This window comes from Leptonychotes weddellii, chromosome 2 (genome assembly GCF_054177405.1).
Source record: "Leptonychotes weddellii isolate Sample4059 chromosome 2, ASM5417740v2, whole genome shotgun sequence".
NCBI classification, from domain to species: Eukaryota; Metazoa; Chordata; class Mammalia; order Carnivora; family Phocidae; genus Leptonychotes; species Leptonychotes weddellii.
The window spans coordinates 119,333,698-119,359,266 of NC_138370.1; the positions used below are offsets into that span (position 1 = coordinate 119,333,698).

At 37.7% G+C, this 25,569-nt stretch overlaps 1 protein-coding gene across 1 annotated transcript in view; it reads left to right on the forward strand.

Annotated features, from left to right (window-relative positions):
* The window catches only part of PRKG2 (protein kinase cGMP-dependent 2), a 91,880-nt gene that overhangs the window by 14,998 nt on the left and 51,313 nt on the right, over positions 1 to 25,569 (forward strand). Inside the window, exons 3-5 of the mRNA XM_081813141.1 lie at positions 16,674 to 16,840; positions 21,106 to 21,219; positions 22,630 to 22,735. Of these exons, the coding sequence (XP_081669267.1) occupies positions 16,674 to 16,840; positions 21,106 to 21,219; positions 22,630 to 22,735 (387 nt within the window). The remainder of the gene's footprint in view (positions 1 to 16,673; positions 16,841 to 21,105; positions 21,220 to 22,629; positions 22,736 to 25,569) is intronic.

Consider the following 25,569-nt stretch of genomic DNA (forward strand, 5'->3'; position numbering starts at 1 on the left):
GTGGGATTACTCTTAAACGGCACTGAACCTGCAGTATGTCATAGCCTTTTGTAGTGACTTGGCTTTGTATCACTGACCATTTTGGATCTTCAGAGGCACAGAGCTATGTGGGCACATAGCCCGTTTCTATTACAGGTACTTAGCCTTACTGAAGTGTCATAAATCATGATGAGTCAGAGCACTACAGTGTATCAAGTGCTCTGATTTCTGATTTAAATTTATTATGGCAAACAGCCGAGGATTTAGAGCTAGAAGAACCTTTACTGGAGAAGGGGGAAAACAGGTGCAGGGGAGTTGCAGAATATGTCATGGTAAGTGGCAGAGCTAAGATTAGGATCCAAGATTCTTGACCTTGAAACCAGTTCTTTTTCTCTACAATCCTAATGTTCTTAGAATTCCCCACAAAATCAAAGTCCTCAAGTCAGACAGTGTGGGCACCAGTCTGCTTTATTTTGACATGCCTTATTGATTAGTAGGAAGAACAATGGTGCTTCCTGGCTTCTTACAAGCAGAGTTGAGCAGAGCTTACCCACTGCATCAATGTTTACCAAGTGCTGGATCCTCAGAGCTCAGGTCTGTGTGATACAGGGAATGTGTTGGATCCACCTGATAGCACAGACTGTGATATCTATGGAGAGGCATAAATGGGTTCCCAAATGAGTACAGTGTTTCTCAAGGCTGAGAACTGAATATCAGTGACAAAGGAGGGCGAGGAAGAGTTCAGATAGCATTTCTGACCATGTCTGACCTGCCTTGAGCACCAAGACAACCATGGATTCAGAGGTCAGACCTTTCACTGAAATTAAATTTTCTGTTTATGTAGACACTGTTTAGCAAACTTCAGCATTGGCAGAGCAAAATTACAAGCTCATGCTGAATGTCTGGTGGAACACAGGCAAATTAATCAGAGCCATCTGGCAAGTTGCTAGTATGACTGCCTTTCGCTAAGAACGCAAAAACTATCATTTGAAACTATTGTTCTTCCCTGAAAAGGAAGGATAAAACAAAGACTTGCCATCTGATTTCAGATGTTGACTCTAGTTTTAGGAAGGACAATTAGTTTCATTTGTCACTCCCACCCCAGGAGCAGAATAGGTAAAAGTGGAAAATGCTAGTGAGTCATCCATGTAAATAAGAGCTACATCAAGGGGTCGAGAAAGAGTATGGTTGTTATCATTTGTGTTTCCTTTCTAAAGCAGGGCCGAGCATTCGAATGTGCATCACAGAAATGTAGCTCCTTTATTGGACAGAAGTGTTTGTATGGAATAACTAGTAAAAGTAAAAATAATAGCATTTATATATCACTAATTATGTTCCGGACACCGTTCTGAATGCTTCACAAATACTGAATTATTTAATTCTTACAACAAACCTATACACAGATAGTATTATTTTCACCCCCATTCTATAGATGAGGAAACTGAGGCATGCAAAATTAAATAACTTGCCCAAGATTACACAGCTCTTAATATCAGAACCAGGATTCAAAACCAGAAACTCTGCTATCTCAAGTCTGTTCTAACAACTCCTATATACCACTTTTCCAAGATGAAAATTACATTTTAGTTGGGAAGCCTTTTAAAAAATTAAATATATAATTAGAAATGGACACTTTTCTAATGCTTTGGTTTTGTATGATTACAAACAGCTCCTGGCTATTATTTCTCCCTGAAAATTATGCTTCCAGAAAGTGCTGCCCTGCTGTCAGTTTGCAGTAGAGGAACATTTGCTGGGGATGGGAGGGAAAGAAACTTTTTTTTTTCTTTTTTTTTACACTTCCATGAAATCATAACTTAGATATTGCTGTTTGAGAGGTTCTATCTCTAGATTTCATGTAGTAGATTATTAAAGATTTGAAGGAGTATATGTACAGACTTTTAATAATCAGTTGGATAGTTAAAAAATTTGTATTATAATTACCTTCACTTGAGTCTTCCAAAAAGCAGGAAATGAAACTCCCTCTATAAGAAAAGAAAGAAGAGAAAGTCCAATTGTGTGGTGATCTGATAGCCAGAAGCTATGGGTGAAGGCAGCTGGGTGATGTGTCTGGTGTATGTGGTCAGAATGTTTGAGAACAGCGGTTATGTTTTATAGCAATGGTGTGCATTGAGACACCCTGATGAGACCCAGCTACACGGGGATGTGTGAGAAAACTGTTACCGGTTAACTACTGGATTCTTTTCTGAACGTTACCTCATGGAGGCCAGAGACTTGCCTGATGAGGTGGGAGTTGCTTTTCCATGGCACCAGAGAAGGTGAAATGAAAGCTCAGTCGTTCAACAATTTGCTCAAGGTCGTGGTGTTGGTATTTCCCTAAACCAGGATTCAAATCTCTGTCTGCCTGATGCCAAGTGCGTGTTCTCCACCATGGTGTGTGCGGGCAGCTCCTGTAGGAGGTACAGTCTGCAGTGGGAATGGCTCGCCTTGGAGGTGTGCATGGAGGGGAAGATGTTTAAAAAAATGGGGTGCGGAGGTCAGGAGCACAGACAAGTTGAGGAACCTGCCTAAAATTATGTGGCGGCTGCCGGGACATCTTGGTGACGTTAAAGAGGTTTAGGCAGACTTTCTGATGCCTGGCCCCAGTCCCTCTCACTTCCGGCCTCTGACTTGTCTTCTTTCTCTCCAGGAGACAAAGGCCCTGGGCTCCCCGTCACCGTGCACCCACCCCCGGGTCCTCTCTCACCTTCTCAGATGGTCTTCTGCTTGGTTCATTGCTGCCCTTTTCTCCTTCTCACTTTATCCTCAAGTCTTCTGGGCTGCCAGTTGCCAGGTGTTAGGAAGAATGTTTCATTAAGCCTCAGAAAACACTTGGCACCCGAGGCCTTACTGCTGCGAACAGTCTAGAGTCCAAGTGTGGGTGGACGTGCCCAGCTGCCTCGGAGCCGCACCTCTGCGGGTGGCGTACACGCCGAGAGTCCTAGCACGCACTGTGCTGTTCTTAGACTCCACGAAAACCGGTAGCCTTGGCTAGTGGCTGTGTAGTGGCCAAGATTTCCTTCAGTCCTCACGTCAACAGCTTCCATTCAACAACTCGTTATCGAATATTGAATTTCTTAATCAGCCAAGCTCAATCTTTAATTTTGTTTTCTTCCTCTTTTGCTTCCCCTTTCTGTATGTCTGTCTCCTCTCTCCCATTTCTATCATGTGTGCTTTTCTTTGGTTCCCTCCTCATTTTCCTCCATTCTCAGTCAGTGGCCACCAGTACCAATTTCAAGTACCTATTACAGGCCAGGCACACTGCCGTATGACGTAGGTTAGAGTTATCTCATTTAGTTTCACAACTAATGTGCCGGCTAAGTATTATTGTCTGAGGCTCAGCAGGCAGAAGTAACTAGCCCGGGTCACCATTTGCCGTGCCTCAAGCTCTGTGACCTCCCCTGGATGTCAAGACACCGGCCACTTAAGCAGAGCCGCTCCGAAACCTATACCCGTTTTATCTTACTTGCTGTGATACTAATGTATACGATATTTATCGCAGTTTGTGGGTCGGCTGGACTGCAGATAGGTTCCTCCAGATGAATTTAGCAGTGCTGGCTTTGAACCACCGTCCTGAAGCCTGAGCAGGAACCTCCAGCTCCCCTCACTCTCATCTTCTACGTGTCTTCTGAAATGGGCTACTCTGTTCTGACCCAGTTTTTTCTTACAGACCTTGCATGCTTTCCTGGACACTGCCCATTTCCTTGCTAGATTCACAGGGAAGAGAATAGTAGAAACAGTATAGTCCAGAAAACAGTGACCTTTCTGTCTGTGCTTGTTGGGTCAGAGGGAAGCATCACCGCTGACTTTGCCTCCTAAGAAGCAGCGCAGTCGGCTTGCAGGGAAGCCTCCCGTTTCTTTCTGGAAGCCTGAGCAGCTCCGCTCCTGTCACCTGACTTTTTCTAGGTTTTAAACTGCAATGGGATTCTCAAGAAAGGGAACATATTTGAAGCCAAGGATAAAGCTTTTCAGTTTTTAGACTCTTTTTGGAAGTACCTTCTCTGTGAAAGATAACGTTTCTTGTATTTATCCTTTGATTAAAACTGTTTCCTTTTCTTCAAGTCTCATTTTAAAATAATCTGTCTCCTCCCCTCCATGTTGACTGTCCTTCAAACAACTTGCTAGTCGTAGATATTTTAGTGCAGTCTTGTTTGACAGGTTTTTGTGAGGTTGGTTTTGTTTTGTTTTGTTTTTTTGAGATATATAGCCAGGAATGGCCAGAGGGTATCTTGTATATAATTCAGACTAAAATGTGAGCAATCAGGAACTCTCAATGTCCATTTAATCCTTCCAGGAATATATGTTTATCGTGTCCAATTAATTTTTTTTTTAAAGATTTTATTTATTTATTTGAGACAGAGAGAATGAGAGAGAGAGAGCACATGAGAGGGGGAGGGTCAGAGGGAGAAGCAGACTCCCTGCTGAGCAGGGAGCCCGATGCGGGACTCGATCCCGGAACTCCAGGATCATGACCTGAGCCGAAGGCAGTCGCTTAACCAACTGAGCCACCCAAGCGCCCCAGCGTGTCCAATTAATTTTAACTAGTAAACTTCAAGCAGCAGTTTTGATCATCTTTTTGAGGTTTATAGATCAAGCTCTGGGAAATATGAAAGAAAGAAAGATCTGTAGCTTCCAGTCCCTTCTTTCTAGATCAGATGAGAAGGTAGGTAAAAAGTGAACAAGATTACTACCTGAAATTTCTTGGAAATAGAAACTCAGGGAAACCCAGGTGTAGCTTCTCTTGCTATGTGATAAGCCACCACAAATCCAGCAGCTTAGAACAACACATATTTGTCATCTCAGTTTCCGTGGGTCAGGAGTTTAGGCACAACAATTAGGTCATCTGCTCAGGGTTTCCACAAGACTGTAGTCAAAGAGTCAGCTGGCTGTGTCCCTTCCTAGAGCTTTTAGTGGGAGAAGGCCTCCTCCAAGCTCACGTGATTGTTGGCAGAATTCAGTTCCTTGTGGTTGTAGGACTGGGGTCTCCATTTTCTTGCTGGCTGTCAGCAGAGGCTACTCTTAGCTCCTAATGGCTGCCCAGAGTTCCTAGCCATATTCTTGCTCCCAGGCCCGTTCACAACACAGCAGCTTACTTCTTCAAGGCCAGTTGGAGAATCTCTTTACAGTGGATTAAGCGGAAATCTTATATTACACACATGGGGTAACCCTCCTATCACTGTTACCATATTGTGTTGGCAAGGAGCAAATCATAGGATCCATCTCTCTCAAGGGCTGGGGATTATACAAGAGCTTGACACCAGAGGTTGGAGATCATGGGGCCATCTTAGAATTCTGCACACTACACCAGGCCCTTTTGCTTTTCTGTTGTGAGATTCCCTGGCTAAGAATGTTGGCCATGCTGGAGATGTAAAGCCATACATAAAAAGTCCAGAGGCTTCTACACGCGTGTTTGTAGCAGCATGTTGTGAGCTATTTATCGTAGCCCAAATGTGGAAACAACCCAAATGTCCACTGGGATGGGATGAATGGGTAAACAAAATACAGTATATACATACAATGAGATATTATTCAGTCTTAAGAAAGGAAGGAAATTCCTTCCTTTTACATGCTACAACATGAATGAACCTTGAGGAGATCATGCCAAATGAATAAGTCAGACCCAAAAGGACAAATATTGTATTAATCCACTTATATGGCATACCTAATCAAATTTGTAGCGACATAAAGCAGAATTGGAGGTTGCCAGGAGCTGGGAAGAGCAGAGAATGGGAGTTACTGTTTAATGGGTAGAGTTTTAGTTTGGGAAGATGAAAAATGTTCTGTAGATGAATGGTGGTGATAGTTGAAAAACAGTGAGAATATACTTAATGCTACTACACTATACCCTTAAAAATGGTTAAAATGGTATAGTTTGTATAATGTATATTTCACCACAATTCAAAAAAAAAATCCAGAGTCCTGGGGCTTACTTGACAGCATTGCCCCCAATGTGCTAGGTCATGTTTCAGGTTCTCTATGGTTTCCTGGGAGGGGGGAGAGACGAGTAATGATTTTTTTTTTTAATATTTTATTTATTTATCTGACAGAGAGAGACACAGCAAGAGAGGGAACACAAGCAGGGGGAGTGGGAGAGGGAGAAGCAGGGTTCCTGCCAATCAGGGAGCCTGATGCGGGGCTCGATCCCAGGACCCTGGGACCATGACCTGAGCTGAAGGCAGCCGCTTAACTGACTGAGCCACCCAGGTGCCCTGAGTAATGATTTTCTTATTTCTGTGTTTATTTGTAATATTGCAGAGGAGAATAAGATATGGAAAACTGCAACAGACATTAATTGATTATTGTTAATTCATCAATCACTGTTAATTACTTGATAGTAATTGATTGCTCCATGAGCCTTCAATGGAGGCTTGTTTCCAGTGCAGTGGGAATAAAGAGGAAAAGGACAACTTCAAGCTCCCTTGCATTTTCTTGTTTACAGCTGTAATTCTTAACCTTAAATGCACATTGTAATCAGCTGGGGAGTATTTAAAAATACTGATGCTTGAGGTTTAACTGCCAGGGAGTCTTACTAAATCGGTTTGAGGTGAGTGCCCTGGGCATCAAGATTTATAAAATCTCCCCAGAGGATCATAATATGCAGTGATGATTGGGAGCCAGTATTTTGTTATAGGAACAGGCTTCCCTATAGCTGACTCCAGAAATGTTCAGTTTGACAATTTAAGAGCAAAACTCATTACAGATTTTTAAGGGAACTATTTACCATTTCTACCTAATTACCATGCAGCACAATGATGATTATGCATATCACTGAGTGTGTCAGATTAACCTCCTTGTAAATTTTGGTTGTTTTCAACATTTCATTATTAAACTCTGTTCTTGGATGCTCATGGGAATAGGATCATCTGCACACATTTAAGAAAGGGAGAGAGAAGTCTTTGTTGTGAGCATGAAGTAACAGTAAACATGATTAAATTACAACCGTATTTAATTACATGAGCAATAGGGTGATAGAGCTGACAGGAGAAAGTCATGCTCATTTTCTGATTACGCATGGAATGATCTCATCGTTCTCATGCTAGTTTCTCAAATTATAAACTTGTGCATTTATTAGGTTTTTTCCTTTTTGGTTTATCGCTCAAAAGATATTTGGGAGGAGGAAATAAAGAGATGCTTATTTAGCTTATTATCTGTGGCTTGTTTACCAAGTGGCTGACATTTCTCATTTCCATTCTTGTCTCTGTACCCATAATTTTTAAACTTGGAGAAAGAATTTGAATGTCCATTAGCATTCTTAATCTTGTTGAGTTCCTCCTGGGCGCCAGGTGCACTCCTAGATTTTAGGTCCTAAAAGGATGGAGAAAGCATGGCCACACAGTTGGAGATCACAGTCTCTTTGGGGAAACTAAAATGTATTGCAGTCTTGTGTGATTCGTATCCTAAGAGGTAGGTATACAGAGGAAGGAGGGAGCATACTTTGCTTGGTGGGATCAGGGAAGGCTCCATGGAAAAGATGATCTCGAGCTGGGTTTTGAGGGAGGAATAGCTCGCAGGGAGACAAGGTGTCCTGGTATGTTTGGGGACTTGTTAGTAGTTCAGTGGGCTGTGGTGCTCTGAGCACCAGGAAGCCGAACAGGCAGGAAGGCTGAATTGTCAAAAGAGTTTTACCACCATTGGGAGGGGGGGTCTCCCTAAATAAAATCAAGGCAGGTCTTAAGTATAGTTTTTAGGGCTGTTTTGACTGAGAGGTTTCTAAGTGGCTGGTAACTTGCTGACTTATAAGAATGATAGCTATCCCTTAGGTGTAATATATTTTACGTGCAGGGCGCTGTTCTTAGAGGTTTATACTGTGAACTCAATAAATTGTCATAGAAATCCTATGACCTGTGGACTGTGTTTATTGTAATTTTACAGCTGAGGAAACTCGAGATTAAGTGACTTGCCCAGGGTTCCACAGTTCATAAGGGACAGGATTAGGAATCAAACCCTGCGGCATTGCGGCTCCAGATCGCGTGCCCTTGACAAATATGCTTTACAATATGCTTTCTATCTGTATATATAATTAAGCTGTGAAATGCCATGCAAGTTGCATGGCCTCAACCTCAATGCTCACAAGAAATCCTTGAGAGATAAGAAAGAAGGCAGAGGCCACTGGCCCCTGCTTTGAGCAGAGCCTTATGCAAAGAAGGTCGCAGGATACCTGCTGTTGCTCAACAAAAGGGAACAGTGAGAACAGAGGCCTCTAAAATTCAGGACCAGAGAAAGAAGATGGAGGACTCTAACATAACAAGAACTGTTGGTGAACTTCAACCAATTAAACTTCCTGAAGCAAATTAGAGGACAGAAATTTATTGCTTCCAAGAAAGTTGATTATGCAAGCGGAGGATGTAAAAGGATTATAGGATTACCGATGCTGCCACCAATGGGCATGAATTCAAGATCCAGCCCTGCGGGAGGAACTTTGAATTGAGCTGAGTGTCTTGGCAGTACCTCTTTATTTCTCCCTGGTTCCTAGAACTTTTCCCATTCTACTCTCCCACCCCCCCCAAAAAGCATGCTGTGACTACCCCCATTGCCAACTACTACTAATGCCATTTTTAAAGTATTTACTGGCACCTTATCTTAGTTAATGCACATGATATTCCTGAGTAGTAGATATGATTACTATGCTCTATTCACAGAGAAGTCTGAGATTCAGAAAGGTTCAGTGACTTGTCCAAGGTGACACCACTAGGATGTGGCAGAGCTGAGATTTGAACCTAGGATTTTCTGACTCCAAACCCATTTACACATTTTCTTTTTTTAAATTAACTTTTCATTGAAGTACACAAATCATAAAGTGAACAAGCCCATGTAAACAGACCAGATAATAGAAATTCCCAGTTCCTCAGCCCCTCTTTCTCTCCTCTAGTCTCTTACCCATTATCTACCTCAAAGGTAGCCAGTGTCTAGGATTATCAAAGATTACTTTTTGCCTATTTTTTAATTCTTTTTAAGATTTTATTTATTTGAGAGAGAGAGAGAGCATGCACGAGTGGGAGGAGGGGCAGAGGCAGAGGGAGAAGTAGACTCCCCGCTGAGCAGGGAGCTGGACATGGGGCTCGATCCCAGGACCCCAAGATCATGACCTGAGCCCAAGGCAGATGCTTAATTGAGCCACCCAGGCGCCCCAATTTTTTTCTGAATTTTATCTTAATGGATTTATAGAGTATCTATTCTACATAAGTCTAGCTTGTTTGTTTTATATAGTGAGATTCACTCATGTTATTGTATGTGGCAGTAATTTATTCTTAATTACTAAAAATTAACAACATTAATTATCATTGCTATGTAGTATTTATTGGGTGGTTATACCACAGCTTATCAATTCTACTATTGTTGGGCATTTGGTTGATTTTGGTATTTGGCAATTTTGAGTAAGGCTGCCACAAACATTTTTGCATGTCTTTCTCTCGCTCTCTGTATATATTTATCTGTATCTATATCTATCTATACATACACACTATGTCATATATATATGATTTATGATGGTTATATACCTAGGAGAGGAATTACTGGGTAGTACATTTTATCTAAGTTCACATTTAATATAGATTGCCCCGAAATTTTCCATAGTAGTTGAACAAATATATACTCCCACTAGTAACCTATGAGTATTAAGTTGCTCTACATGTTCAGGGGCTCTTGGCATTGTCATTTTTGTTTTCATTTTAGCCATTCTGGTGTGTACGTTGTGATATCTGGTTATGGTTTTGGTTATCTTTTCCTTGATAATTAACAAGGGTGACCCATTTTAGAAGTATGTATTTTCCATTGATGTCTGTTTTTCCCTTTTCCCTATAGCTCTGTAGTACAACTATTGTCCTAAATTAAGTCTCTGTGTATGTATAGGTGGATTTTAGACTTTCTACTCTGTTCCAAAGGTCTTTTTGTTCATTCTTGTGCCATGAGCATACTCTCTTAATTATTTTGATGCATAATAATTCCTGATATCCATTACTTTAAGTCTTCCAACTGTGTTATTGTTCTTCAATGTTGTGAAGGCTATTCTTGGGACTTTTTATGACCAAGAATTTTAGAAGCAGCTTGTTAATTTTCATAAATTTTTTTTCAGAATATTGATTGGGATTTCATTGAACCTGATCGATCTGAGTAGCGCTGACATCATTAAAAAATTTAGTCTTCTCATCCACAACTGTGGTATATGCTTCCATTTCTTTCTTTCATTTCTCTTAAAATTCTGTACTTCCATCTGTAGAGGTCTTACACATTTTTATTAGATATAATCCTGTATAGTTGATGTTTTGTTATCTTTTTAAAGTGATGTAATTTTAAAATTTTCATTTTTAATTATTTGATGCTGGGATATAGAAATATAATTGTATTTGTTTGGAGACCTTGTATCCAGTTGTCAAAATCACTTGCTAATTTTGATAGTTTATCTGTACATCCCTTTGAATCCTTTACTTACCCAACATGTCTTTAGAAAGAATGGCAGGTTTATTTCTTCTTTTCCTATGTTTACATCTTTGATATTTTTTCTTTTTTTCTCTTTGTGTTTATTTTTTTCTTACCTTATTACATTTGCTCAGACTCCTGGTTCAGGGTCAGATTGAAAAGTCTCATTTCTGATACCTGGAGGAAAGCTTTCAATATTTTACCATGTGATATAATGCCTTCTGTTTTTGTTTTGTTTAAGATTAATGAAATTCCACTCCAGTCTATTCCTAATTTGCTAAGAGCTTTTTTAAAATTTAGAAATCATATACAGGTGTTTAATTTTATCAAATACTTCTGCATCCAATAAGATTTTGCTATTTTTTTAATCTTTTATTTGTTTCATGTGGTTAATCACATTAATTTTTCTTTCTTGTGATGTGAGTTTTGTTATCAGGCTATTCTCATACTCTAAAGTAAGTTGGGAAGAATTCTTCTTTTTTTATTTTTGGAAAAAGATTATGTAAGATTAATGTTATTTTTTCCTTAAGTGCCTGGAAAACCTAATGGTAGGATCCAGAATTCCTTTTGTGAGACTGTTTTTACTTTTTGTTCAATTTTTCTAATTGCTAATCACTTTTTTACTTCTTCTTTTGTCATATATGGTTTGTTGTATTTTTCTTTTTTTTTTTTTAAAGATTTTATTTATTCACTTGACAGAGAAAGCGAGAGAGAACAAGTAGGAGGAGTAGCAGACAGAAGGAGAGGGAGAAGGAGGCTCCCCGCGGAGCAGGGAGCCCGACGTGGGGCTAGATCCCAGGACCCTGGGATCATGACCCGAGCCGAAGACAGTGGCTCAACCAACTGAGCCACCCAGGCGCCCCGGTTTGTGTATTTTTCTAGGAAGTTTTTCATTTCATCTAAATTTTCAAGAGTGGATATTGATATTTATTCTCTCTGTCTCCTTGTCTTGCCATGAATTCCTCAGTTTTATGTCTTTCTGAAGAAACTATTTAAGACTGTGTTGATTCTCTTCATTGTACTTTTTTTCCCCTATTTTACTATTTTCTGCTTTCATTTTGTTTATTTCCTTCTCCCTTTTTTGAGCTCACTCTGCTTTTTTCTAGCACTTATTTGATTTTATCTTCTTCTTTCCTAATAGATCTATTTAATACTGTAAGTTTCCCTCTTAGCATGATTTATGTACATCTCACAAGTTTTGGTATGTCACAGTTTTATCATTTATTTCAAAATACTGTTTGATTTTCCTTATGACTTGATCGTTGATAATGGGCTATTTAGAAATGTATTGCTTGGGGCACCTGGGTGGCTGAGTTGGTTAAGTGTCCAACTCTTGATTTTGGCTCAGGTCATGATCTCAGGGTCGTGAGATCAAGCCCTGCATTGGGCTCCATGCTGAGTGTGGAGCCTGCTTAAGATTCTCTCTCTCCCTCTCTCTCTGCCCGCCCCCCCCCAACGCCCCAGCTCGTGCACGCAAACTTTTTCTCTAAAAATAAAAATAAAAAAATAAAATAAAAAAATATATATATTGCTCAAAAAATGTATGGCTCAATTCTCAAACATTTGAGAATTTTATTATTATTTTTTGTTATTGATTTCTAGCTTAATTCTGTTCAAAGAACATACTCTGTATTGTTGAGACATGCTTTATGGCTCACCATATCATTGATATTCATGAAGGTTTTTGTGTACTTGAAAAGAATGTGTATTCTGAATTTGTTGAATGCAATCACTTATTTTATTTTACTTTATTTTATTTTTAGAGAGGGAGGTGGGGAGGGGCAAAGGGAGAGGGAGAAAGAGAATCCAAAGCAGGCCCCATGCCCAGTGCAGAGCCTGATACCAGGGTCAGTCTTACAGTCCTGAGATCATGACCTGAGCCAAAAGCAAGAGTAGGACACTTAACCAACTGAGCCACCTAGGTGCCCCAAATGCAATCTTTTAAAATATCAGTGAGGTCAAGGAATTAAGTTTGATAGTCAATTGTTTAAAAATATGTTCTAACTAATTTTTGTCTGCTTGTTCTGTTAGTTACTTAAAGGGATGAATTAAAATCTCCCCCAAACAATTGTGGATTAGTTTATTCTTTTATTGTTGTCAATTTTATTTTCATATTTTGATGCTATCTAATTAATTGCATATACATTTAGAATACTTATATTTTCTGATCATATCAATATGAAATATCTCTCTTTATTTCTAGAAATGTGCTTTCATTAAAGTCTACTTTCCTCTATCAAGAAACATTTTCTTTATAATTGGTGTTTATATAGTATAAATATCTTTCTACCTTCTTACTTACAACCTTTCTATATCCTTATCTTTAAGGAATGCTTCTTATAAGTAACACACATTTCATATTTCCTTTTTATTTTATTTTTCAATCTGACAGTCTTTTTTGTAATTGCAGTATTTAGTATATTTATCTTTAATGTAAATACAAATATTTTCATATTAACATATTACTGTTTGTTTCTTATTTGTTATACTTCTTTGGTTTCTTTTTCTCTACTTTCTTGACATTTTCCAGGATTAATTAAATGCATATTATTATTCCATTTTCTTTTCTGTTAGCTTTCTAGTTAAACATTCTTTAGCTCATCTTATAAAAGTTACCCTAAATTACAACATGCTTCCTTAATTTATTAGATTTCTAATATAGATTAGTACTTTATGTTTACTGCCACCCTCCCGCTCCTACAACTTGACTGTTGTTCTCAAACATTTTATTTATCATACATTTTAAAACCCACAAGGTATTGCTATTACTCTTTTATAAAGATAAGCTTCCTTTAGTCATCCACATATTTACTTTTTCCATTGCCCTTTCTTCCTTCTAACATCTATTAGTTTCCATATGGGATCATTTTCTGTTTGTCTGGAGCTCTCCACTATTATGAGTCTGTTGCCAATGGAGTGACATTTTGAAATGTATTCATTTTGCTTTTATTTTTGAAGGCTATTTTCACTGGGTAAAGATAGTGGAAATAGGCATTTTAAAGCTCTTTGGAGATATCCCATTGTCTTCTGGCTTCTGTTATTTCAGTTGAGGAGTAAGTCAGTCATATTGTTGGTCATTTGAGATAATGTGTTTCTTCTCCAGCTGCATTGTAGATTTTTCCCTTTCTATTTGGTTTTCAGTAATTTGACTGTGATGTCCTCGATATGTTTTTTTTGGATAAGGTTATATGAAAGTCTGTGTCTAAAACCTACAATATATTGATCTATTAGGTCTGTTTCTATTATTTTTTTCTCTTGGTCTTCACTCATTTGGTCTTTTCTCTTGGTATATCTGATGTCATACCAGATACTTTTTAGGGAAAAGCTCTAGAGAAAATTTGAGTCTCTAGATTTTGTGAACATCCTAGAGAAAACACTTACCTTTGCTTGTGGCAGGCAGTCAGGCTAGGAGCAAATAATTTTAACCAAAATAGGAATTTGTCATTTTGAAGTTAATGTTCAGTTTTTTCCAGAGCTAGCCTTTTTTGGGCTGGTGCTTATTCATGGGTTGCAGCCCTACAGCTGTCCCATCTGAAATCCTGGGTTTTTACCAGGATTCTTCCTTCACGGTGTGCCTTGAATATTAACTTTGGTCTTTCTAGTCCTTTGAGACTGCCAAAACTCTGCTCAGTGCTGGGTACAAATCAGCAAATGTGTTGAAGGGAAAAGCAGAGGTGAATGTCAAGCTCATATTCTCTTGTTGATCATGGCTTTTCAAGCTGTGGTTATGTTGATAGGTCTCTAGTGCTTTCAAACAGATCTGTAAATATATACTTTAATTAGCTTTTGAAGTTGTATTGTGTGAGCAGGGAGAGTTGTTTTGGTAATAGCTGGTCTATCATAGTTGTAGAAGGAGTGGCAAAGTTCATACTCTTAGTCACTGTTGTGTGCTACCTCTTAGACAATTCAAGAGAAGACCCAGTCCTTGAAGAACTTAAATCTAATTTGGAGAAAAAGTCATAGAGAGAACTCTTTTCCAATTGTAGAATATTATAATAGGGTTATACACTCAATTAAGTTAAAAAGATTTGGGAACTCTTTGAGACCGTGGACCATGCTTAATTTTTATGTCCTAAGTAAATGTTTGATAAAATTTGTTGAATTGAATAGACGTGAATACAATAATCTAGGAGTTTAGAATAGATTTAAAGGATTGTGTGAGCTACAGCATCTGGACAGGGTTGACTAGATCATAAAGGGAGAATTATAAGGTTTGAGCTGATTGAGGGAAGAAGAAATTAAGTTAGAGGAGAAAACAAGGACTAAGCCTAAAGATAAAGCTGGCAGGCATAGGAGACAATGAGGATACCAGCCTATCTGAAGCAAAGGATTTGTTTTAGCAAGTAGGTACTGTATGGATGGAGTGGAGTCATGTGGTGGGAAATGGTGAATACCAGATTGTGGGATGTTGCTTTTCTTCTATGGGCAAAAGGGTTTTCAGACTACTTCCATGGAATGTTCATGGAAGTTAAGCCAAAAGAAGAAATAAATAAAAAAGACATTGAGGTTTGGAAACATTGGTTTAAGAGATTTGTTTACGAGAAGATTTCTTTGAACTCTGAAAGTATGCATTGTGAATTTCCAAAATTGTTCAAACTCAGCACGCTTTTGCTTATAAAGGAAGAGCACTTCTTGGAACATATTTTGGGAAATTAGGCTATGTGGGCATTGATGAAACACTGGCTGGAATGTTAGGAGAGCATGAAAGGCCCATGAAAGCTCGGGATTTTTGGCATTGTTCACAGTTCTCCTGCTTGCTCTAAGAAGAACATGTAACCAAAGTATCTTCTCGGTATATATTAACTGAATGAATTATTGGCTTTAGCAGATGAGTAGAAAATGAGATCAGGATGAAGTCAGTTTTTTAGCAAGAATAATCTGATAATAAAATATAAAGTAGACTACAGGGGAAAGAGGCTAGAAGCTGAAATGCTGAAAAGAAGATATTAACGTTGTCCAGACCTAAGTTTTTTTCTTGGACTGTGGTGACATCCTTGAAAATAGAAACTGAAATGAGTAACAGTGATTTTTTTGTAAAGAGAAATGACAAGATTTGGTGATAGTTGCAGGAGGAAGTAAGTTCTCAAGGTACTCAAAGAGTTTGTGTGGCTCTGAGGATGATGGAGTCACTGTAGGGCAGAAGGAATTTCTTCATTCTGTTTTCTTCACATAGCCTAATGATCTGATGGATGGGGTCATGAAGGAAGTATCCAATCCATGAAATTTTACTTTACATTTGAGAACTTTCTGTGTAGAAAAATATCACAAGTTTTGAAACAGTAAAGGTAGTGATGGGAAAGAGTTTGAATGAAAGATACAGAGAAAAAACCCTATTTTTAGAAATCACACTGAATTTGACTGAAAACAAATATGTTGTGCAGAGATTCTGACTTAGCCCACAAGGCCACTTTTCTGCCAGCTCATAAAACTTTTGAAATTTATGGTAATGAAGATTGGGTAATTATTTTGAGCTACTTCTTTTCCAAAAGAAAACAGAAAGTTTGAGGACTATCAACAAGAGGGCCTTGGATTTGGGGCATGAATAGGTTATGAGATTGGAAATACATGTTCTGTCTGGTCTAGACACACTGAGGGTCAAAACCTAGGTGAACCCAGTCTACCACCATCACCCTCTGTTTCTGATCAAATCTAGCGAGTCCCAACGGAGCTAACTTCGTCAGCTCAGAAGAAGCAATAGATGTACAGTCTTCAGACTCACAGACTTAGATTTAAATCCTAGGGGGATTAAGTTGCTTCTTACGTTTTAGTCTGTTTGTCCAGAAAGTAAGAATAGTAATTATCTCAGAGGATAGTGAAGACTAAATAAAATATAAAATAACTTCTGTAGGTATTATGCATGCAAGTATACATGAATAAATGAGTACTGTGTGGTAGTCTCTTACGTACACCTTCTACCAACCAACCAGATTTTCTTTCCATCTAAAAAATCATATATCCATTACAATTACTAATATTAATATTATTTATGTTAACCTAGAGATCTTGAGAGATGCTACATTTGTGATGATGACAGCTAGGGTGATAATAAAATTGTTGTAATACCAATTACAGAAAACTATTCAAAAATATTTTCAAAGGTTTTACATGAGAAGTATGGTAATTATAAGGGTCAGTGCTGGTGGGGCTGGAAAAAAATTTGTCCCTCCTGGGAAAGCTGTAAGTACATAGGTGGTAATATCAGGAATCTAAATGAAGTAAATCTAAATAGCAAAACACAGTTTTCGTTCATGTAACTTAACATCTCTTGTCCATTACGCCAGTGAGAAGAAGCTCATTATGGAGGCCCTTAATAAAAATCAGTTTCTAAAGAGACTGGATCCTCAGCAGATCAAAGACATGGTGGAATGCATGTATGGGAGGAACTACCAGCAAGGGAGTTACATTATTAAGCAAGGAGAACCAGGAAACCATATCTTTGTGCTAGCAGGTGGGTTTCACGGATTTTTCCAGTTATCATCTAACAAATATTTTGCCTATTGTCTTATTATTTTTTTCAAACATTTATAAAAATGCAAAACCAGTTGCTCTGTTTATACAAAACATAACAGAATTTGAGTTCATGAAATAGTAACATTGTTGATCTAATCATACTGGTGATAATATTTACTGAATGCTTTTTATGCACTTAATAGAGAGATCTCATTTCATCGTCTCACAAACTCTGTTAGGCAAGTGCTATTTTCTCCATATTCCTAACGTGGACTCTGTCACAGAGAGGTTAAGTAACCTAAGAAAGGCCACAAAGCTCCTAAGTGGTGGAGGTAGAATGCAAATGTAGGCAATCTGACTTGAGTCAGTACTTTTAATCACAGTGCCACTAACTCAACAACTGCAAAAAGATGTTTCTATTCAAAATATCGCTGCTTCTGTTGACATTTTTAGGTTGTTATAGCAGGATAAAGAAAACAGTTATTTTTGTGGTTCTGTGAAATATTTTGGTTATATACGAATGACTTCAAAAGATAATTTAGGTACATGTAAGCACATAGGAATCAAATGGAATGCCTTAAGATTAACACTGGTGTTTTTAGAACCATTTAAATGGTTTTCTACGGGGCACCTGAGTGGCTCAGTCGTTAAGTGTCTGCCTTCGGCTCAGGTCATGATCCCAGGGTCCTGGGATCGAGCCCCGCATCGGGCTCCCTGCTACGTGGGAAGCCTGCTTCTCCCTCTCCCACTCCCCCTGCTTGTGTTCCCTCTCTCGTTGTGTCTCTCTCTGTCAAATGAATAAATCTTTAAAAAAAAAATAAATAAATGGTTTTCTACATATATGCTTATAAGGAACATGTTTATATGCTGGATAGATTTTAAAAATTAGATAGGCAAATGATTTCTTAAAGCACATCAAGTGCATGCCTTATAGTGGTACTCAAAAAATTATTTTAGATATAGAAGCAATAAATGATCTGAACAGGGCATATGCTTATTGAACCCTTGTCAAATTCTGAATCCCCCACTTTTTTGAGTTATAGGAAGAATGTTAAAGTGGCTTACCCTGATGGAGTGGTAAATTCAGATTTGCTGTGGCCTTTTATTTTCTACTGCTAATTCCTGGCAATCTAAGAATGCTTTTATGATCCTTGTTTCCTTAGGGCCTTAGGTGTGGGGCAGAAGTTGCCGATCTAAGCAAAGTAATAAACATGTATTATTCTATTTATAACCGTATGAAAGATTGTTTTCATACACTTTGATTCTTCAGACATGCTAGTTTCATAAATATTGATGTTTATATGCCATAAACATCTTTGTAGACACCCTTAAAATTATACAGTCATTCTCAAGTAATTATTCTACCCAGGAAGTGAATTATAGTCTGAATTTAGCCAGCCTTCAAGTTTTTAGGGACAGACAATCCAGAGCAATTTCCCCCTCTTTCAGCTTTTCTCTTGGCCATTTCACTTCTGCTTTAGCAACACCAGAAATTCTGACAAGAAAAGATACATCATTAACCCAACAAATTTTTATGGAATCTGCTAGGAAAGGATGAGAAACTCATGTCAGCCCATCATGTTCCTTGCCAGTGACTCTGATGAAAGGCTAAGGCAGATAAGAATTAGAATAGAAACCAGTATCAATAACAGTCGTAGAAATCAGGGCTAGAGCACACATGGCAATGAAAATTGGACAGTTTCTTAATTGAATTAATTACGGTGTTATCTAAGGACTGACTTGCCTGATGTAATTGACTGAGCAAATTAATTAAAAATCTCCCCTTTATAATATATGGCGTGAATAGCCCATAATAAAAGCATATTTAGCTTAAACTTCAGATATTCCATATAATTCTTCAGTATTGCTCGAGTACCATGAGTCATAATCAATTAGAAAAAAAACTTGAAATGCATGACAATCCATGGTATCAACTCAGCAGCACCACTAAGTGGTTTCAATGGAATAGAATTTAGTTGTAATGAGAAATTATTAAATTTCATATTATATCTGTAGGATTTGGAGCCAAAACAGAGTTTATTTCTTACTACAATTTAAGTTCTATCAGAATAAGTATTTTTTGTGTTTTGTCCACGCTGTCTCTCTGGCTGCTGGACCAGTTCCTAGTATAACACGGGTACTCAAATCCGATTTGGTGAATGGATGGCTGGAGAGAGCTGCTTAGCAGTGAATTAGGAGAAGGAGAGAATAATTCTTCAAGGGAAAGAGACTAACCCCACCATTTTTCTTCCTCAAGAATGTGGGTCTTTTTGGCATATGACTGTTTGCTAGGTAAGGTTTTATTTGCCCTTGTTCGAATGGAAAGGAGAAGAGAATCGCCAGGCCAAAAGAATTGTGAGGAGTCTGCTTTTCTCCCTTCCCCCAGCTGTTGCCTAGATGAAGAGTAGTGTCGGGCACTCTTTCTCATTTTTCTAAGACATAAACTTTTTTAGAGCAGTTTTAGGTTTACAACAAAATTGAGAGGGAGTTACAGAGATTTTCCATACTCTCCTGTCCCCACACATGCATAGCTTCCACCGTTATCAACATCACTCACCAGAATGGTACTTTTTTTTTTTTTTTAATCACGGGTGAACCTATATTGATAAAGCATCAAAGTCCATGATTTACCATAGGGTTCACTCTTGGTGTTGCACCTTCTATGGGTTTAGGCAAATGTATAATGACATATATCCATCGTTATAATACCATGCAGAGTGTTTTTCACTGCCCTAAAAATTCTCTGTGCTCTACCTGTTCATCTCCCCCAACCCCGTCCCTGGCACCCACTAATCTTTTTATTTTCTCCATCATTTTCCCTTTTCCAGAATGTCATATTGCTGGGATCACAGAGTATGTCAGCCCTTTCAGATTGACTTCTTTCACCTAGTAGTATGCACATAAGGTTCCTCCTTGTCTTTTCATGGCTCGATAGCTCATTTCATTATAAGCGCTGAATAATATCCCATTGGAGGTACCACAGTTTATTGTTCATCCACTGAAGGACATCTTGGTCATTTCTAAGTGTTGGCAGTTATAAATAAAACTGCTATAAACATCTGTGTTCAGGTTTTTGTATGGATCTGAGTTTTGAACTCCTTTGGGTAAATACTAAAGAGGGCAATTGCTGCGTTTAATTTTGTAAGAAATTGCCACACCATCTTCCAAAGTGACTGTCCCATTTTGTGTTTCCATCAGCAATGTAGGAGAGTTCCTGTTGCTCCACATCTTCACTAACATTTGGTGTTATCAGTGTTCCAGATTTTTGTCATTCTACTAGGCGTGTGGTGGCATTTTATTGTTGTTCTAATTTGCATTTTTCTGATGACATACGATATGGAGCATCATTTCGTATGTTGATTTGCGATCTGTATATCTTCCTTGGTGAGTGTCTGTTAAGCTCTTTGGCCCATTTTTAAATCAGATTGTTTGTTTTCTTTTTGTTGAGTTGTAAGAGTTCTTTGTATATTTTGGAAAACGTTCTTTTATCAGATGTGTCTTTTGCAAAAATATTTTCTCCCAATCTGTGGCTTGTCTTCTAATTCTCTTGATACTGTTTTTCTCAAGCACTTTTCTTAGCAACTTCCGTTTATTAATTCATTTCATGATTGAGGTGTTAGACCACAGTGGAGGTGTGGTGAATTACTTACCCAAGGTTACACAGCCAGTGATTGGTCAGAGCCAGGCAGTCAGACTCCAGGGCCAGTGCATTTCCCAGTTAGGACAAGTTAGTCCTTCTGTTAGTGTGAACAGCTCTGCTGTGTTTTCAGGACATACAGGGATTGTTGTGTTCCTTGCACAAGAGAAATAGTTTTGTGTGCTACATTTTCATGGGGTAGAATGAATTTTAAATATAACACTTGCCATCCACCGCTTCAGGGAAAGAGCTTTGTAATAATGATAATAATATTAACAATAGCTAACACTAATATAGCATTTACTATGTGTTAGCCATTATTCTAAGTTCCCTACCTATATTAACGTATTTAATTCTCACAACAACTCTATGAAGTAATTATTATTAGTCGTATTCCCATTACTGACAAAAAACCTCAGGCAGAGTAGGTAACTCTTTCTTTCAAGGTGATCAGCTGATATGGCCAAGTTGCTTTCAGTCTACACTCTCGACCACAATATTATGATGAGAATCATAAGACATCTTGCCGGTATGCTTTGTGTACTTTCTGATTGTCTTATTTTTGTAATTTATGGAATCCAGATGGATTTTGATTGTTTGTGTTTTTCTTTAACTCTGACTGATAGAGGGCCGACTAGAGGTGTTCCAAGGGGAGAAATTTCTATCATCCATCCCTATGTGGACCACGTTTGGGGAGCTAGCCATTTTATACAACTGTACAAGAACTGCCTCCGTGAAAGGTAACAGGGGATGAAATGTTGTATTTTTGAATTATTACCCAGTGTTTATGACAATCTGGGTCACTAGTGCCTGCTGAGTATTTTTGTCTCCCAGTGTGCCCCATGTGTAATAGAAATGCTGTGCTTACAGGATTTATATTGAAAGTCCTTGTCTAAATAATTCAAATTAAGATAACATTTCTTTCAGGTACCTGCATATAAAATATGAAAATGGCTTCATATTATTGAATTATTGCAATATTTGCTTTAATTGCCACTTCACTTTTTTTTTTTTTTTTACTGTGTTAACATCTGCCTTTGGCTCATTCAGAATGTTTGCTTTTCATTCTCCATGATGTTCTGATCATATTATAAACCAGAAAAATTAATGAAACCAAGGAGAGTATATAAATATCAAAAGGGATGTGAATTAATTGAGGAGAGTTTTCCTGAGTGACTTTTGGGATTAGTTTAAGGGTTCCTGTTTTTATGAACTTTATTCATGGTAATCTTGGGCAGAAATTAATTAGGTGTGTTTTTCAGTGTTTAGGACTGGCTGAAGCATCTCAAAATTGCAGCAGGATTTGATAAAAATGCAGATTCTGGGGCTTCACTCCAAACCTAAATCAGAATCTTTGGCAATGGAGCCTAGGCATCTGTATTTTTAACAAGTATGTCAAGATAAATCTAATTCACTCTAAAGTTTGGTAAACCAAAGCTTTGGAGCTTGATTTATTTTATAGGCTCTCATTACTTCTTTTTTTTTAAAAAAATTACAATTGTAATTTCATCTAGATCTTTTAGAGCTGCAACTTCTGCTCTTCTTCCTTTTTAGATTTTATTCTTGCTTTCCATGTCTTTCCTATAAAAAAATTGCCTCAAAAGCTGTCTTGCATAATTTCTATGAAAATGATTTGTATGCACTTTATACAAAAGTAACCATAGAGATCCTTAAAATATATTAGCTCTCATTAGCTACAATGTCTGAACAACATAAAAAGACATAAAAACATACTCATACACTGAGAGATCTTTAACTTCCAATTATCAACTTGTGAATTCTTCACTCTCTGATCTAGCTACAAGCTGCTGGTTTTCTCTTGTATCACAGCACAAATCTGAAATACATCCTGATGATGTAGTATGTAATTAGGAATTGCAAACTAATTTTGATATCATCCTAAGCAAAACATAATTAGAGAGGAAATCTTTTGCTACTCACTTCCAAATCATGGTTCATTTCAAAGCCAAAGATGATTTTATAAAATTACCCACTATTTATGTCACCACTTCCTTCCATTTGCATGTTAAATAATGCATTTTCCAAGAAATATCATTTTATGAGAATATATGAAAAATTTATTGATTAATATTTTGGAATGTTTTCTTAATGTGGGGCTAAACAATATTATTTTCTTGATTTTTCTAAAGCTATTACCAATGTTAAAACTTGGGCACTAGATCGAGAGGTATTCCAGAATATAATGAGAAGGACAGCTCAAGCTAGAGATGAACAGTACAGAAACTTCCTCAGAAGGTAAGAATAACACATTGGTGGAAAGAGTAGAAGATGGTGTAGCGTTATTGTGGATATGTTGGTTTTATCACAATAATTATTTTACTATAGCTTTTCTCATTTAAGCATTTTCCACATGACTAAACCACAGAAATAAAAGTATTCCCTTGCAGTAAATGCCACTATGTAAAAAAATTACATTTAATTCCAGTTAGCCTTGCGCACTGATTTATTCCTTTCACTGCTTTTGCCCTTGTATTGACAGAGTCATTGTATGCAGTGTAGAAGAATGTGCAAAAAAATCCTAACATATTCACCTGGGTTGCTCAGTTGACTTTGAAAGACATCCTATAATTTGGAAGTGGATAGCAAAAGATAATCTTCCTAATAATGCCTTGATTAGAATAATATTAAAATTAATTTATTTTACTATCTTTAATTGCTTTACCTGAGACATTTGTCTCATTTGTATAACCACCCCATCTTCTAAATTATTATTATTTGTAGCATATTAACTTGCCAGAAATGTTACTATGCTTGTCATGATGACACGGATCCTTGGAACAAATTTTGTGAGCTATTTTGTACCCCTGCCCAAAATTTGGATGCATGAATTCATAGAGAAACAAATACCAATCTCACTGAAAAATCCAGTTATGAATATAAAAAGATATTTTTTGGAGAATGTAAGTTCTTTAAACTATTTCTGTGTTTCTTTGTGAGAGATTTGACAATCTCTAAAGCCGTAGAACATACTGTAATGAAATGTTACCTAAGGTAAGTGATAATAATAACAATAATAATAATTGTAAGCTCTTTTTAGATATAGTGAATTTATCTTGCATAACTAGCCTGCAAAGTCAATGATTTTAGAGCTGTACAGTGCCTCGTATATAGTAAGGACTCAATAAATAGTGAATAAACACATTGTTAATCAATAGAACATTGTAGGTATTAGGGGTTTTCCTATAGAATCTTGCTGATTTGCCCTCCCAGAGATAACACTGACTCCTGGCAAATAGTTAGAGCTACCGTAGCGATAAGGAAGTGCCTTACTGAAATGCAAACCAGCACCTCAGCTAATGTGCTGTGGGGCCTACCCGGGTCTAGGTAGTCTAAAAATCCAACAACTGAGCAACACAGACCAGCACTAAAAGCGAATGAACTATACTCATGCAAGGACCAAGAGGGCATAAATAAATCAACCAGTGCTTGTGAATTGCATCTGAATGTGTGAGATAAAACTTGAGCCACTAGATAATGCATTTCATTCCCTTGGAGTCTAGAGTGTTCTGTCTTAGTAGAAGGAGCTCAGAGAATTTACTAGTACACAAACCTTCTTTCCTTTTTTCTTCCTTTTGTTATCTCATTCATGCATTCATTTAACAAGTTCTTTTTTTAAAATTTTTTATTGTTATGTTAATCACCATACATTACATCATTAGTTTTTGATGTGTTCCATGATTCATTGTTTGCGTATAACACCCAGTGCTCCATGCAGAACGTGCCCTCTTTAATACCCATCACCAGGCTAACCCATCCTCCCACCTCCCTCTCCTCTAGAACCCTCAGTTTGTTTTTCAGAGTCCATCTTCTCTCATGGTTCGTCTCCCCCTCCTTATTGCCAGGCCCTAAACATCGTGGGTTCAGTGGCAACCCAGAAAAACCTTATCTCTTTCTTTATGGAAGGGAAACAGACTAAAGATTTTTCCTCTTATCAATTTCCTCACTAATCCCCAAGGATGACAGGTTTATAGGAGAGAATTTTCACCAACATTATAGATCCCAGTTTGGACCAGAAGCAGAACTTTCACAATGAGCGTATGTTAATGACAAGTTTTGGTTACCTTTTACCTTTTCATTCATAGGAAGGTAGATTAGAGAAAGACATTTCTCTTTGTTTCATAATATACAGTAAGCTCTTTTTCCATTTATATCTTTTTATTCTGAAGTATGTAATATATGTATAAAAGGTATATAGTACATATATAAATTATAAAACGTAATAACAAAATGAGCGTCATCAAGCTACTTACTGCCCAGCCTAACAATTGGAACATTAACAACTTTGATTGTTGTTCTCACATGCTCCCCATTCATTTCCCAGCCTCCCACGTGCCTCTTCTTGGGAGTGGTCTATATACTGAAGCTTATATAGCTTCTATACTATACTTTGATTTAACCTATTTTTGAACTTAAAAAAAAAAGCAAATGGTGTTACTTTTGTGACTCAGTTTTTTACTCAGTATTTTTTACTATTTCATCCATCTGGTTAGTTCAGCCATTTCTCCTGTTGTAGAGTTTGGTTATCTGACTCTACTACACTGTGTTTAGCTGTTCTCCAATTGGGGCGTGCTCTAGTGTTCCACAATTACAGATGATTCTGTTATGAACATTCTCATCTACGTCTCCTGGCTACGTGCCTCCCTGTGTGCACATGCAAGAGTCAGTGTAGAGCTAGCTATCTTTTCAAAAATTAGATCCAATCATGTATTTTTGGAGTAGCATCATTTTTTTCCTTAGAAGTGTCAAATTTTAGATGGTACGAAAGAAGTATTTATCTTATAGAAATTATATCAACAGTCCTGAGTAAAAGTGGGTACGGTAGAAGAGAAATTTCTCTAAGAATAATTTAATCATTTGGTTAATCATACTGTGTGGAATTTCTGATTTTTATTATTATTTTTTTAAGCTTTATTTTATTATGTTATGTTAGTCACCATACAATACATCATTAGTTTTCGATGTAGTGATCCACGACTCATTGTTCTCGTACAACACCCAGTGCTCCATGTAGTATGTGCCCTCCTCAATACCCATCACCGGGCTAACCCATCCCCCCCACCCCCCTTCCC